Source organism: Lagenorhynchus albirostris, chromosome 16, assembly GCF_949774975.1.
Source record: "Lagenorhynchus albirostris chromosome 16, mLagAlb1.1, whole genome shotgun sequence".
NCBI lineage: Eukaryota > Metazoa > Chordata > Mammalia > Artiodactyla > Delphinidae > Lagenorhynchus > Lagenorhynchus albirostris.
In genome coordinates, this window is record NC_083110.1 from 56922461 (window position 1) to 56935433 (window position 12973).

A 12973-nucleotide genomic window follows, 5' to 3' on the forward strand; every position below is an offset into this window, starting at 1 on the left:
CACTGGAAGCCCAACTGTTGGCCATCTTCATTGAGGTCAGCTACCAAGCTCGGGGTTTGACTCTTCAAGATGGGTGTCGCCAGCTGCCGCAGCGCGCTCTGCTGCCCGCGCCTGCCCGCCCGCCCGACCCCACGCGCCCGCCGAAGCCGAAGCGACCCGGAGGCTGCGGCGCCCCCACCCCACCCCCCGCGCCCCCGTCCCTGTGCACGTGACGAGGGGCAGTTTTCCTTCTCTCCTCCCCCTCACCGAAACCCCGCCTTCTCCTGAGAGGCTGCGGCTTTCTATTGCGCTACAACAGGAATGACCGACGTGCAAGCCAATCAGAACGCGACGCTTCAAGTAAGACCCGCCCCCTGTTGGTCCTCAGGTTCCTTCCCGCTCACACCGGAGTCACTTCCGAAGAGAGAGAACCGCCATGAAGAGAGAAGGGGGTGCCGCCCACCTCTGCTCCGACAGCCTCCCCGAGTCCCAGCAGCAAGACGGCAACCACGCACCCAACTTCTCCAGCCACAGCACATGCCGCCGTCGCCAGCGGCGCCGACATGACAAGGCGCTGCATGCCCGCTAGGCCAGGTTTCCCCTCATCCCCAGCCCCGGGGTCGTCGCCCCCGCGCTGCCATCTGAGACCCGGTAGTACCGCCCCTGCTGCAGCGGGAAAGAGAACAGAGAGTCCTGGGGACAGGTACCGTGCAGAGGGCTTGAGAAGGGGCCGGGTCGCGGGGGCAAGGGTATATGAGGGAGGACTGCGGACGGCCGCTCTTCCAGTTCCCGCCATCCTCCGCGAGCTCAGGCCTCCGCGTCCGGGGCCTGGCAAACCACCGCCCCGCCTCCGCGCGGGGGCTGCTGGGAGCTGGAGTCTTCTTTTCTGTAGTTGGGACGCTGTTCTTGGTCTAGTGACCACAGCCTGGATGGCTACGGACCACCCGCCTTAGGTAGAATGCGATTTTTGTCCTTTACTTTAGCTGGACCCGGGGCCCTGGCTGCTAAGTGCATAATTAAGTGGTTTTCTGTACGCTGTCAGTTTTACTGATCCTAGTGGTTGAATAGTATAAGCCTTTTCTGTATTGTGGGTGATATTATGTAAGATGTGATGAGGAAAATCCTTCCACGAATTGCTTTAAAGTCCACTACGCACGATAAGTCTTAATTTAAAAAACATGCAGATTTGGAATGTGATATGTTTTCTCCTTCAGTAACTTTACGCCTCTCCAAGAGGCCAGATTTTTTTGTAAAGATTTTGTGGGAGCTATGTAATGAGATGGGGAGTTTAATCAAATGACATCCTCTGACAATAAAACATGTTTAAATTCTCTACGCACTTGGTACTGTCTTTTTTATTTTAAGTTTGAAAGCTTGTAACGTAAGTTTAACAGTAAATTTATCTTCAGATATTGTTGTACAGGTCCACAACCCCTTATCTTAATTCAGAAAGCTATGAAAATCCAAAGTTTTCAGTAAGTTTGGCACCACATCTAACTTGGCAGCCAAACCTGACCAGAACTAATGGAAGGCTATAGATGGTCTTTATCTCATTAGGTGTAAGTGTTCGTAAGTTTTTTGTGTGTTTTTTTTTTTTCCCCGTAAGTTTTGCTGGAGAAATGCTAATGTGTTTGCTTATAGGGTGCAGTCTCAGACCCCACTGGGGGCTTTACATAATGCATCCAAAAAAAAAAAAAATTTAGAATTCTAAAGCACATTTGGCCCCAAAAGTTTCAGATAAGGGTTTGTGTGCTGTTACAAATAATTTTTTAATTAGTTATAATTAGTTTAGTTATAAATAAGTAATGGACCTTTCTGTGCATATGAACTTAGGGGACTGTTCTTTCTTGAAAGTCACATTCCTGGTTATTTTACAGGTTTCTTGTATGTTTTACCCAAAGCCATTTTTCTCTCAGGTGTATTAACCAAAAAGATGTAATACTTTAGGGAAGAGATACAGTGTTACTTTTAGTAATTAACATAAAAACATTCAGTATTGTTTTGAGTTAATTAGCTGCTTTTTAGTCCTTTCTCATGTCTGTCTATTCAACCAGTAACTGAAGGCATCATCCTTCTCCCCTTTGCAGACCTCTAGTATTTCTTCTTTTACCCTCTGATATAATTTATTTTATGAAAAAAATGCATAGATTCCCACTCATTCATTTCATAGCTGCTTAGCTTTTCTACCAGCATCTCAAACAGACATTGTGGACTCTCACTAAACCATTAAGAATGGGCATTGCTATTCTAATGTGGCAAGTAAAGAGTACAAGATGTAGAAGAAGAATAACCTTCAAAGGACTTGGATTGTTCAAGTTTCCTCTGAGCATTCCAAGCTCATAGTGGATAAATATTTAGGGAAATTCATCTACTGCTTATTTTCTTTCAGCTAAAATGAATACATTTTAGCAAAATTTGCCAGAAAGGTGATTTGTTGCTCAACATATAATAACATCCCTCTATGCAGTTGACAACTCTAAACACATGAACAAATCAGAATACAAATTATGGTAATATGGTCCTACATCACTTTGTGTTCATTGTAGGATGCAGAAATCCTTAAAAATTAAAAGTTTGGTTTTTGTTATTCTTGTTAACTTACTCCTTTTTCTCTGTTTTGTGTTTTTCCCAGGCAACGCATTATTTTCGTAAATATCTTAAGAATTCTTAGTAAAAAATTAAGATTTTGAAACACGATTCATTCCAGTTTTTGCTGTTACTTAGATTAACATTAACTGTATTGTATAAAGAGTATAATATAAGGTTAGAACTTGATCCTTTCTTTCTTTTGCCCAGCACACTCTTCATCTGCCTCTCCAGACCAGCAAAATCACCCATATTTGCCATTCTACCATCTACTCTTGTTATGAGTCTGTTCAGGTTTTACTTAGTTTTTATAATCTCCATTATTCGTTCAGCAAACATCTATTGAGCATTATTTTGTACCTGGCACTGGAGATATGAAGGAATAGGATCAGATCCCCTCAAGTTCTTTTCTTCTCCCACATAGCAACAAGCTTTTCAGTCCTAGGAAATACTCTACCAATTCCTCAGATCCACACTCTAGTCTTATCATTTTAGTACAATAGAGTATATAAACCTCAATACTGCTTTTATAAATTTACTCCTACAGGAAGTGCTGAATTTAATTTTTAAAATTTTTTATAATCAGTTTAGCAAAGCATTATTGTCATTGTCAGAACTTGATTAAACCAGATAGTGAAATTCAGCCTATAGTCTATAAATCTACTGATATTCTCCACTTAATCTGAATTATTGAAGTTTTAATATTTGCTAATGTGATCCCATATTAGTTATGCTTTTATTTTCAGGAAGCAGTCAATTATAGATTTCTTCAAACCAGCTTCAAAACAAGGTATGTATACTGTTAATGCATTTTTTGTGGGATCTTTTGGGGAGGAAGATGGAGTCAATTTTTAAATCTACTCTAAACTTATTAATTTGATTAAACATGGTGTTCAAAATAGAAAATATAAAGAAGATGCAGTGTTGTTTACAAAGATAAACAAGTTCTAAACATCATGAAGAAACTTTTTGCTGTTACGCTTTCTTAATTGAAAATATTCCAGTTAATAATGTTCATAATGTATACTATTTCGATTCTGTATTAAATTAACTTACTTCATAAGTGGAGCTATAGGGAGCTTACATGATGTAACAAAAGGGAGATTTGTGAAAGTAAGGCTATTAAATCATGTCTTAAATTCCCCCCCCAATAATATGTGTATCATTTAATTATCAATTTGAAAACTTTTGTGATAGTTTAATATTTTAAGTATAATAATTTATAATAAATATACAAATGTAATAGTTTGTGCTATTTTTAATAACATACAATGTGTATGTGTTTTAATTGGCTATTTAGATAGACATATGTTGGATTCTCCACAAAAATCGAACATCAAATATGGAGAAAGTGGATTGTCCATCAGTGGGACAGAGCAGTTTGAAAGGAAACTATCCTCACCAAAAAGATCTAAACCCAAAAGGGTGCCATCAGAAAAGAGCCCCGTCTTAGAGGCATTCATGAAAGGTGTTAAAGAGCACCATAGAGATCATGGTGTACATGAGTCACGTCAGCCTTGTGTGTCACTCGCCACCAAATGTCCAAAGGCAGTTACAAAATACGTTCCTCCTTCATATCTCTTGTCAAAAGAGACGAAGAAAAAACATCAGTCTCCAGAGGGAAGGAAGTCACATTTCATTCATGAAAATAGCAGGGAGAAGAATGATGGAGATCGAGGCAAAATCAGTGCAGATTCTAAAAAGCAGGCCGCGGTGACAGAAGCTGACATCTTCAAGAACAGCTCCAGAAGTCTTAGCAGCAGGAGCAGCCTGTCCAGGCACCACCCAGGAGAAAGCCCACTGGGAGCTAAGTTCCAGTTGTCTCTAGCTTCTTACTGCAGAGAAAGAGAACTAAAGAGGTTGAGAAGGGAGCAAATGGAGCAGAGAATCAACTCAGAAAATTCTTTCTCAGCAGCAAGCACTCTTTCCTTAAAATCCTCTAGTATAGGAAGAAGATGCAAACCAAGGCAGGAACAGAGTAAACAGAATGATGTCACAGCCGGAAATAGTAATCTTTCAAACCTGGTATGTGCAATAAATGCTGAATTAGCTTGGCTACTATTTTATCATATTTAGATACTAAATCTAAAAATGTTTGATAATTGTTAAGAAACAATTTGGTACGTTTTGTTAGGGAAATACTGATACACAGTTTGTATAGAAGCTAGTTTCATTAAATTCCTTCCAACTGTCCTTCAAACTTAGTAAAGCATTGTTTTTTGCCCATAATTTTTTTCAGACCAGGAACAAAGATCTTTCTTAATCAGGAAAGTAAGCATTTTTTTTGTAGACAAGTGCAGTCATTTTTAAGTTAGGCTACACTGAAGGGAGATTCTTGAGGGAATGGAAAATCTAAAACAACAGGAAATGGTTTAGAACAGAGGTTCTCAGAACGTTCCTTGGACTAGCAACATCAGCATCACCTAGGAACTTGTTAGAAATGGAGATTCTCAGGCCCCACTCCAAACCCAATGAACCAGAAACTGAAGTAGAGTCCAGCAATCTGCAATTAACAAGCCTTCCAGATTATTCCGCTGCACTTTAAAGTTTGAAAATCACTAGTTTAGGTTATATGTCTTAAGTAGTTGAGTATGGGTCTTAGAAAACTTAGAATATAATGAAAACTATCCAGATACATCTTAAGCTCATCAAACTTCTGTTTTGAGAATTAGCATAAAAGCTGTTCCTGTCCCCTGGAAAGTCAAGTTGTTAAGTACATCTGTTTCAGAAAGCTTTTCTACATACAGAGCAACTAAAGGAAGATGAGATATCAAGAAAGTGCTATGTTGATAAGATACTATGAGATTTTAAAATCAGATGGACCAAAAATAAACCAAACTATGACATTCTAAGAGTGAATGGAATTGTATTTTATACTGCTGGAAAATTATATTTGTAAACTCATGGGTTTGTTTGCAAGGAAGTTGGTGCCTTTACCAGTGAGATTTGCTAATGATCAATAGAAGTTAGTAACATTTGGTCCATTTTCATAACATTTCAGTGTTTGGTGGTGTATCAGTACGTAAACAGAAGTGTTGAAGAGTTGTAGCTATTTGATAGGCAAATATTAGGCTATTTCTTTATTAAAATAATAGTACAGTACAGTGCTCTAATATTAATCTTGAGCTATTAATAAAAATTCCTAAATTTACATTATGAAAACTGACATTTTTACATATGATACAAATGTACTTCATTTTTATGAAAAGACTTAGGAATTTAAAATATTTTATTATAGAAGTTTGGGTTTACCTCCAAATTTGGTGCTTGTTTTATTCAGAGTAGAAATCTGTGTTTAAATATTATGAAGAAAAGTTCACATTCTTGACTGCTCCCAACTCCTAATTATTTTTTTCTCATTTTGCTAATAGGAAAATGGACCTCTCTCAAGAAAAAGATCCTCTTCTGATTCATGGGAACCTGCCTCAGGTAGAATCAAAATTAAATTTCAGAATTTTAAATAAATTTGCATCTTAATGGAACTGTTTTTTACTTAAATTTGTTTAAATATGCAGTTTCCTTCCTAGAGGTAAATTCGGTGTCTCAGATTAGTTAAAAGTTTGGTAATGTTATATTCAGAAGGAATAGTTCTTGAATTCAGTATGTGTAAACAGTGGTTTGTCTTGACTCTTCTCTGCCTTCTTCAAGAGTTCCTAACAATGTGCTTTTCATATTGGTACTCAGTGTTCTACTTCTGAATCCTTGGCTACATTAAGAAGCATAATCTTAAATTCTTGGAATTATGGACTGAGGTCTTGATATTATAGATGCTTTGTTTAAGTTTGAAACTGTTATCAAGGTCTAAAACTGTTTCTTAATTTTTCAAATACAAAGGTCCCTTTTTAATATCAAATTCAAGGACACCTACATGATATTAATTTGTACTTTCAGTAACTGTTGATTGAGAAAATACATAATAACAAACAGCTACTGTTAACTCAGTAATTCTTAAAGTATTCTTTTTAACTAGAAGATAGAACAGTGTAAAATTCAAACACTGCAGAAATGTATAACATAGAAAATGAAAGGCCCCCAGAAATGCCAACTGTTCAGAATAGTCTGGTGTATCAAATTTCTTTTTCTGCTATAACTGCAGACTTTGAAAAATGGGCTTTACAAATTTCCACAATCAGTAAGATACATTGGACATACTGATAATAGCCAACATTTATTGAGCACTTACTGTGCGCCATGCTTTTAATCATTTGATTCACATCCTTATAAGGTGGTTACTTTTAGAGATGAAAAAGCAGGTACAGAGAGACAGTTCTGACTCATTCTTCTTCAGGTTTCATGTAAAACTCTGTTTTTTATACATTCTAGAGGTGTACTGCATTTTGACCAAGTGATCTTGAGTCTTAAAATCCATCTGCAGCCAAGGCTGAAATCATATTTTACTATTGTAGAAGGACCTTCTAGGATAAAAGAATAAATTTGAGGTTTTATGTGTTGTTTTTTAATTTTAAAAAATTTTACAGTATTGTTGGTTTTAGTGATCAAATTTTAGTGGATTTTGACATTATAGTACAAGAACAATAATTTCTCAGCCATGAGCCATGAGATTGCTCCTGTACTGTGTTACATATTTGTAACACTATATAAATGATCACTTTGCACTGAGGTGAATGGAAAACAAAATATCTTTAGGCTAGCTCTGCTAGTATAAGGGACCACTGGTGGTGGTGTTGCCACCCAGCTGTTCAGCATTTTTTTCTCTGATAATGACTAAGATAAAAATTCTCTTCAGTTCATGGGTTTGCAGATTTCATCAGTGGTGACTAAAGTAGTTTCCCATATACTGTTTCCCGCATGTTCGAACACTGCTTGAAAAGGATGCTTTCTACACATTTTCAGAGGCAGGTTTAAGATAATTGCCTTCACTTGTATTTTTATTTCTAATATGTTTGCATGTTTTCATAATCCTCATTAATAATTATGGTGTTGTAATCTTAGTAAACATACATTTATACTTCTGTTGAATATCAACAGAATATAAAGGGCATAAGGGGATTTTTCGCTCTAGATAACATGAACAATGTTTATCTGATAGATAAATAATGAATAGATATTAATAATCCAAATATTATGTTTTATTTATATTACTGCTAATTACACTTAACAGTTGTGGTGATATACATAATCACACATTCATTAATCACACACAAGTTCAGGGATTTCAAAAATGTTGGTAGTGTAGGCATTTAGCTCTTTGGTCTTCCAGAGCCCTGTCCTTCGGCTGAATTCTGAGGACCAACTTAATCCCTCCCTAGTTTATTCCATAATTTATTAATAACCAATCCCCTATTGAGCATGTGGAGTTCTCCTTTTTTTCTTTTTACAAATTCAGTCCCTATCTTATCTGAGTATTTTATATATTAATAGATATTTGAAGTGTTGTAAAACAAACATTCAGCCTACAAGTTGTACAAGAAGTATGAAAAGAATCATGAAACGTTTACAGTTACATTACTGCCCTAGAGAGCTTGCAAAAGGAGACCTGTAGTACCAGTTCACTCTCCTCTTAACACTAGATGTTAAAAGCTCTTAATAAGCTGATTTTTCGGGCTCCCCTGGTGGCGCAGTGGTTAAGAATCCGCCTGCCAGTGCAGGGGACACGGGTTCAAGCCCTGGTCTGGGAAGACCCCACATGCTGCAGAGCAACTAAGCCTGTGCGCCACAACTACTGAGCCTGCACTCTAGAGCCCGCGAGCCACAACTACTGAGCCCGCGCACCTAGAGGCTGTGCTCTGCAACAAGAGAAGCCCGTGCATGGCAGTGAAGATTAGCCCCTGCTCGCTGCAACTAGAGAAAAGCCCGCACGCAGCAACAAAGACCCAATGCAGCCAAAAATAAAATAAATTAATTAAACAAAAAAACACCGTCCACTTTAAAAAAATAATAATAAGCTGATTTTTCCTAAACTTTGCCCACAGTTTTTCTTTCCTCCTAGGTAAGTCTTTACTTCTTAAACAAAGCAGGAATTTCCCCTCATTACTAGCTGTGTATAAATTGACTTCTCTAAGGAAATGGAGCAAAACTCAAATTAGCAGCTCTGTAGCTTTTTTGTAACCCCCAAACTTAAGATAATCAGTGTAAGTCTTCTCTTTTTCTTAGTTATCTGATTTCTCATCCTGCCCTATAAGGGACCTCTGTCCTTTTTTATAAGACATTTAACCCCAGAAAACTTAGTGGGCATGGAATGATTTCTCAGGTAATAAAAATATCTGTAGAAGAATATAGATAGGAGCATTTGTTTATTAATTGATTTTTCATTCTTATAAATTGAGTTTTCCAGAGTATGTATTGATCAGGTTATGCAAATAATTGCTTAACTCTTGAGGTTTTTTTGGTTTTTGTTTTTTAAATCAAGCTGTTAAGAATTTGGGGACATCGGTCCATGTGCAGAAAGAACTTGATTTAGGGAAATTTGATTTTGAGAATACTAGTTATATAAATAGTGAATTTTTAATGAATAATAAATTTTAAGAGTGAATTAATGAAACATCACATTTTTAAACACAGAAATTTAAAAAAACTGGTTAACTCAAATATATGTGCTTCTGGATGATATACATGCTTCTGGATGGAGCTCCTAACACAGAGACAGGTTGTATTAGTTTCCTAGGGCTGCCATAACAAAGTACCTAAACCTGAGTGGCTTAAAACAACAGAAATTTATTGTCTCATGATTCTGGAAGCTAGAATTCCCAAACTAAGGTTATCAGCAGGACCATGCTCTCTCTTAAAAACTATAGGGGACACTCCTTTTACTTGCCCTTCCAGCTTCCGGTGTTTGTCTACAATCCTTAGCATTCCTTGACTTGTAGGTGCATCACTCCAGTCACGTGGCATCTTCTTCCTATGTGTCTTCATATTATCTTCCTCCTGCATGTCTTTCTCCATGTCCAAATTTCCTCTTTCTATAAGGACACCAGTTGTACTGGATTAGGACCCACCCTAATGACCTCATTTTAATTTGATTGCCCCTATAAAGACCCTATTTCTAATTCAGGTCACATTCTGAGGTTCTGGGAGTTAACACTTCAACATATCATTTTGGGAGCTACAGTTCAACCTATAACACAGCTGAAGACTAGAGGGATACATGGGAAAGAATAAAAAATTTAATAGTAGGGAAAAAGACTTAGGGGAATTTTTTTAATTGAGAAATTAAAATTTTTCTGCCTTCAACTAGTTATTGTGTATGTGTTTTAAGGTACTATAAATTTAGATGTAAAAGTGTTAGATTTCTAGAACCAGGTAGGCTTTAGTCTAAGAAAGAGTATATGCACTTTGAGGAAAAGTGCCTTTAGGATCCTTTCCTTGTTACAGATACGCAGTGTTTTGGGGTGTAACACCTCTAATTCTATTTAGGTGGTAAACTTTTAATAGCTTTTGAATGAAAATGAGCATTTGTCATTAGCTTTGGACTAAATTTCGTGGACACTAGTATTTATCAGTTAATAAATAAAATATTAACTCTGTTTCCTCATTCCATATGTGGTTAATAATCTCAGCCTAAACTTTTAGAATTTAAACATTTTGTCAGGGTATTCTAGACACTTACTGAATAAACTTTAATAAGATAGGAAAGTATACTTTTCACTAATCTGGCAAAAATTAAATTTTAGCAGGCTCTAAGCAGAATAAATTCCCTGACAAAAGAAAAAGGAACTCTGTGGACTCAGATCTGAAAAGCACAAGAGAATCTATAATGCCAAAAGCAAAAGAGTCCTTCCTTGAGAAGCGTCCTGATGGACCACATCAGAGAGAAAAATTTATAAAGCATATTGCACTGAAGACACCTGGTGGTGTATTGCGCTTGGAAGATATATCCAAGGAACCGAATGAAGAAGCTGATTGCTCCTCTGCAGGCTTGACACCTTCAAATACTGGGCACCATTCTTCCAGGAATAGTGACCAAATTCGTGTGGCAAGTACCAAAGAGACTAAGATACAGAAACCCCACTTACCTTTACCTCAGGAAAAGTCTGCAGTTAAAAAAGCTAGCAACCTTCAGAAAAATAAAACTGCTAGCTCTGTGGCATCACAGGAGACAAAACTTCTACCTTTACTTTCCCATGTTCCAAGTGCTGGTTCCTCTCGGGTTCCATTAAATGCTAAAAATTGCACTCTTCCAGTTCCTAAAAAAGATAAAGAGCGTTCCTCATCTAAAGAATGTTCTGGGCATTCTACAGAGTCCTCCAAACACAAGGAACACAAAGCAAAGACTAATAAGGCTGATTCTAACGTATCTACAGGGAAAATTTGTGGGGGATCTTTGCGTTCAGAATATGGCACTCCTACAAAGTCTCCCCCGGCTGCTTTGGAAGTTGTGCCATGTATTCCGAGCCCAACAGCACCTTCAGATAAAGCCCCTTCAGATAAAGAGAGTTCAGGAAATTCCAATGCAGGTAGCAATGCACTGAAAAGAAAACTAAGGGGTGATTTTGATAGTGATGAAGAAAGTTTAGGTTATAACCTAGACAGTGATGAGGAAGAGGAAACATTAAAATCACTGGAAGAAATAATGGCTTTGAACTTCAGTCAGACTCCTGCGACTACAGGAAAGCCTCCTGCTCTTTCTAAGGGGCTTAGATCTCAGTCATCAGACTATACAGTAAGTAGTTTTATGATATTTATCTTTACTTGAAGAGAGAAAGATGGATTGACTAGTGAACGAGGGATAGATTGTTAGAACTTACTTTAAAATTCACTGTTTGTTACAATTATAATTAGACTGAAAGTGGTATAGTTCTTTTTTGGTTAATGGATTTCCCATATCTTCAGCTTTATAACTGTAAATCAGTGGTCTCCAAACTTTTTTTGATCACACACACTTTTATTAGTAAAAAAAATTTTGAGCATGTACCCCAATATATATGTATACCTATAGATTATATACCTGTACTACTATACTACTATGTACTTTCTGAAGCATATGAAGAAAACAGAATTTGAAAGGAAGAAGAAAAAAGTATTTTCCTATATAAGTTATATAGAAGTTACAATAGAGTAAGTTCTACTGGAGTTTCTATAGAAGTTCCATATAAATAGAAGTTCTATTATTTTCTTCCTGCACCCCAATGGATCACCTTGCACACCCCCTGCTTTGGAGACCACTGCTGTAAATGAAGGTAGAGTGTAGAAATGTTGTTAATTGTGGTGTGCAATTTTATTTATAAAGTGCTTCATTCTATCTTGGGAATAAGCTGAATTAAATTCTCATGTGTGTAAAATATGGTGGGGAAGGTGTTAATGTTTCATGGTAACACCTAAAAATTAGTAGTTTAATTCCACTAAAATAGAATTTAAAAATAAAGACAGGGTAGCTATGGAGCCCTTGGGTGTTAACAGTCAGTTCCTAAGGCTAGCAGGGTTTTTATAAGTAGTGCCTTTCCTAATAGATGGTAAAATCAAATTGCCTGCAGTACAAAATTCTAGATTTAAAGCATGATGGTGAAAATTATCTTTTTAAGAAAGATATCCTCCTGGCCCAGGTTATTGAAATAGAAAATATTTTTTAGTCTTCTGAATAATTTAAAACATCCCAATTCTTCTACTAAGATACGTTATAAAGTATTGCCAAATTTTCTTCTTGTTTTAGGAACATGTTCATAGTGGAACTTACACAAATACTTTAGAGCGTCTAGTGAAGGAGATGGAAGACACACAAAGGTAGGTTGGCATCGTGACTGTCTTGCTAAATTTAACATACTGTTTGTTTGTATGGCTGGCTTTTAATTTACCTTAAAAAAACATGAGAAATTAGCATGTATTTTGTGCTAGTGCTATTATAACAGTTTTGCTGTCAACTATGTTAGAAATAAGGTGTTCTTATTTACAGGCTGAATCAAAAGATCCTGGTTTTTATGGCATACTGCATTAATTAATAGTATGAATTCCTTTCTACTTATCACAGCTGGTATCTGGTAGCTGAAGTTCTTGATCAAAAGTGTGGGTAGAAATTTTTTGTATTTTTTTTATTGTGACAAAAATATATAACATAAAATTTACCATTTCAATCATTTTTAAATGTATAGTTCACTGGCATTACCATACATTCGCATTGTTGTGCAACCATCATCACCATCCATCTCCAGAACTTTTATTTTCCATCTTCCCTAACTGAAATTTTATACCCATTAAACAATAACTCCCTATTCTCCCCTCCCTCTAGCCCCTGGCAACTACCACTCTTTCTGTTACTATGAAATTGACTATTCTAGGTACCTCATATAAATGGGATCATACAGTATTTGTCCTTTTATGACTGGCTTATTTCACTTAGCATAATGTCTTCAAGGTTCATCCGTGTTGTAGCATGTGTCAGAATTTCCTCTTTGAATTTTTGAATTTATTTTTTTATACAACAGGTTCTTATGAATTATCTATTTTATACATATTA

General features: G+C 36.8%; 1 protein-coding gene across 2 annotated transcripts in view; it reads left to right on the forward strand.

Annotated features, from left to right (window-relative positions):
- The first annotated feature begins 395 nt into the window (after nt 1-395).
- SLF2 (SMC5-SMC6 complex localization factor 2) overlaps nt 396-12973 on the forward strand; it is a 39611-nt gene continuing 27033 nt past the window's right edge. Inside the window, exons 1-6 of one of the 2 annotated variants that reach the window (XM_060126294.1) lie at nt 396-682; nt 3312-3355; nt 3866-4590; nt 5937-5994; nt 10197-11185; nt 12173-12243. In XM_060126294.1, the coding sequence (XP_059982277.1) occupies nt 543-682; nt 3312-3355; nt 3866-4590; nt 5937-5994; nt 10197-11185; nt 12173-12243 (2027 nt within the window). In that variant the 5' untranslated portion in view covers nt 396-542. Of the gene's footprint in view, nt 1275-3311; nt 3356-3865; nt 4591-5936; nt 5995-10196; nt 11186-12172; nt 12244-12973 lie in introns of those variants that run through there. The other variant, XM_060126295.1, reaches the window with a different exon arrangement.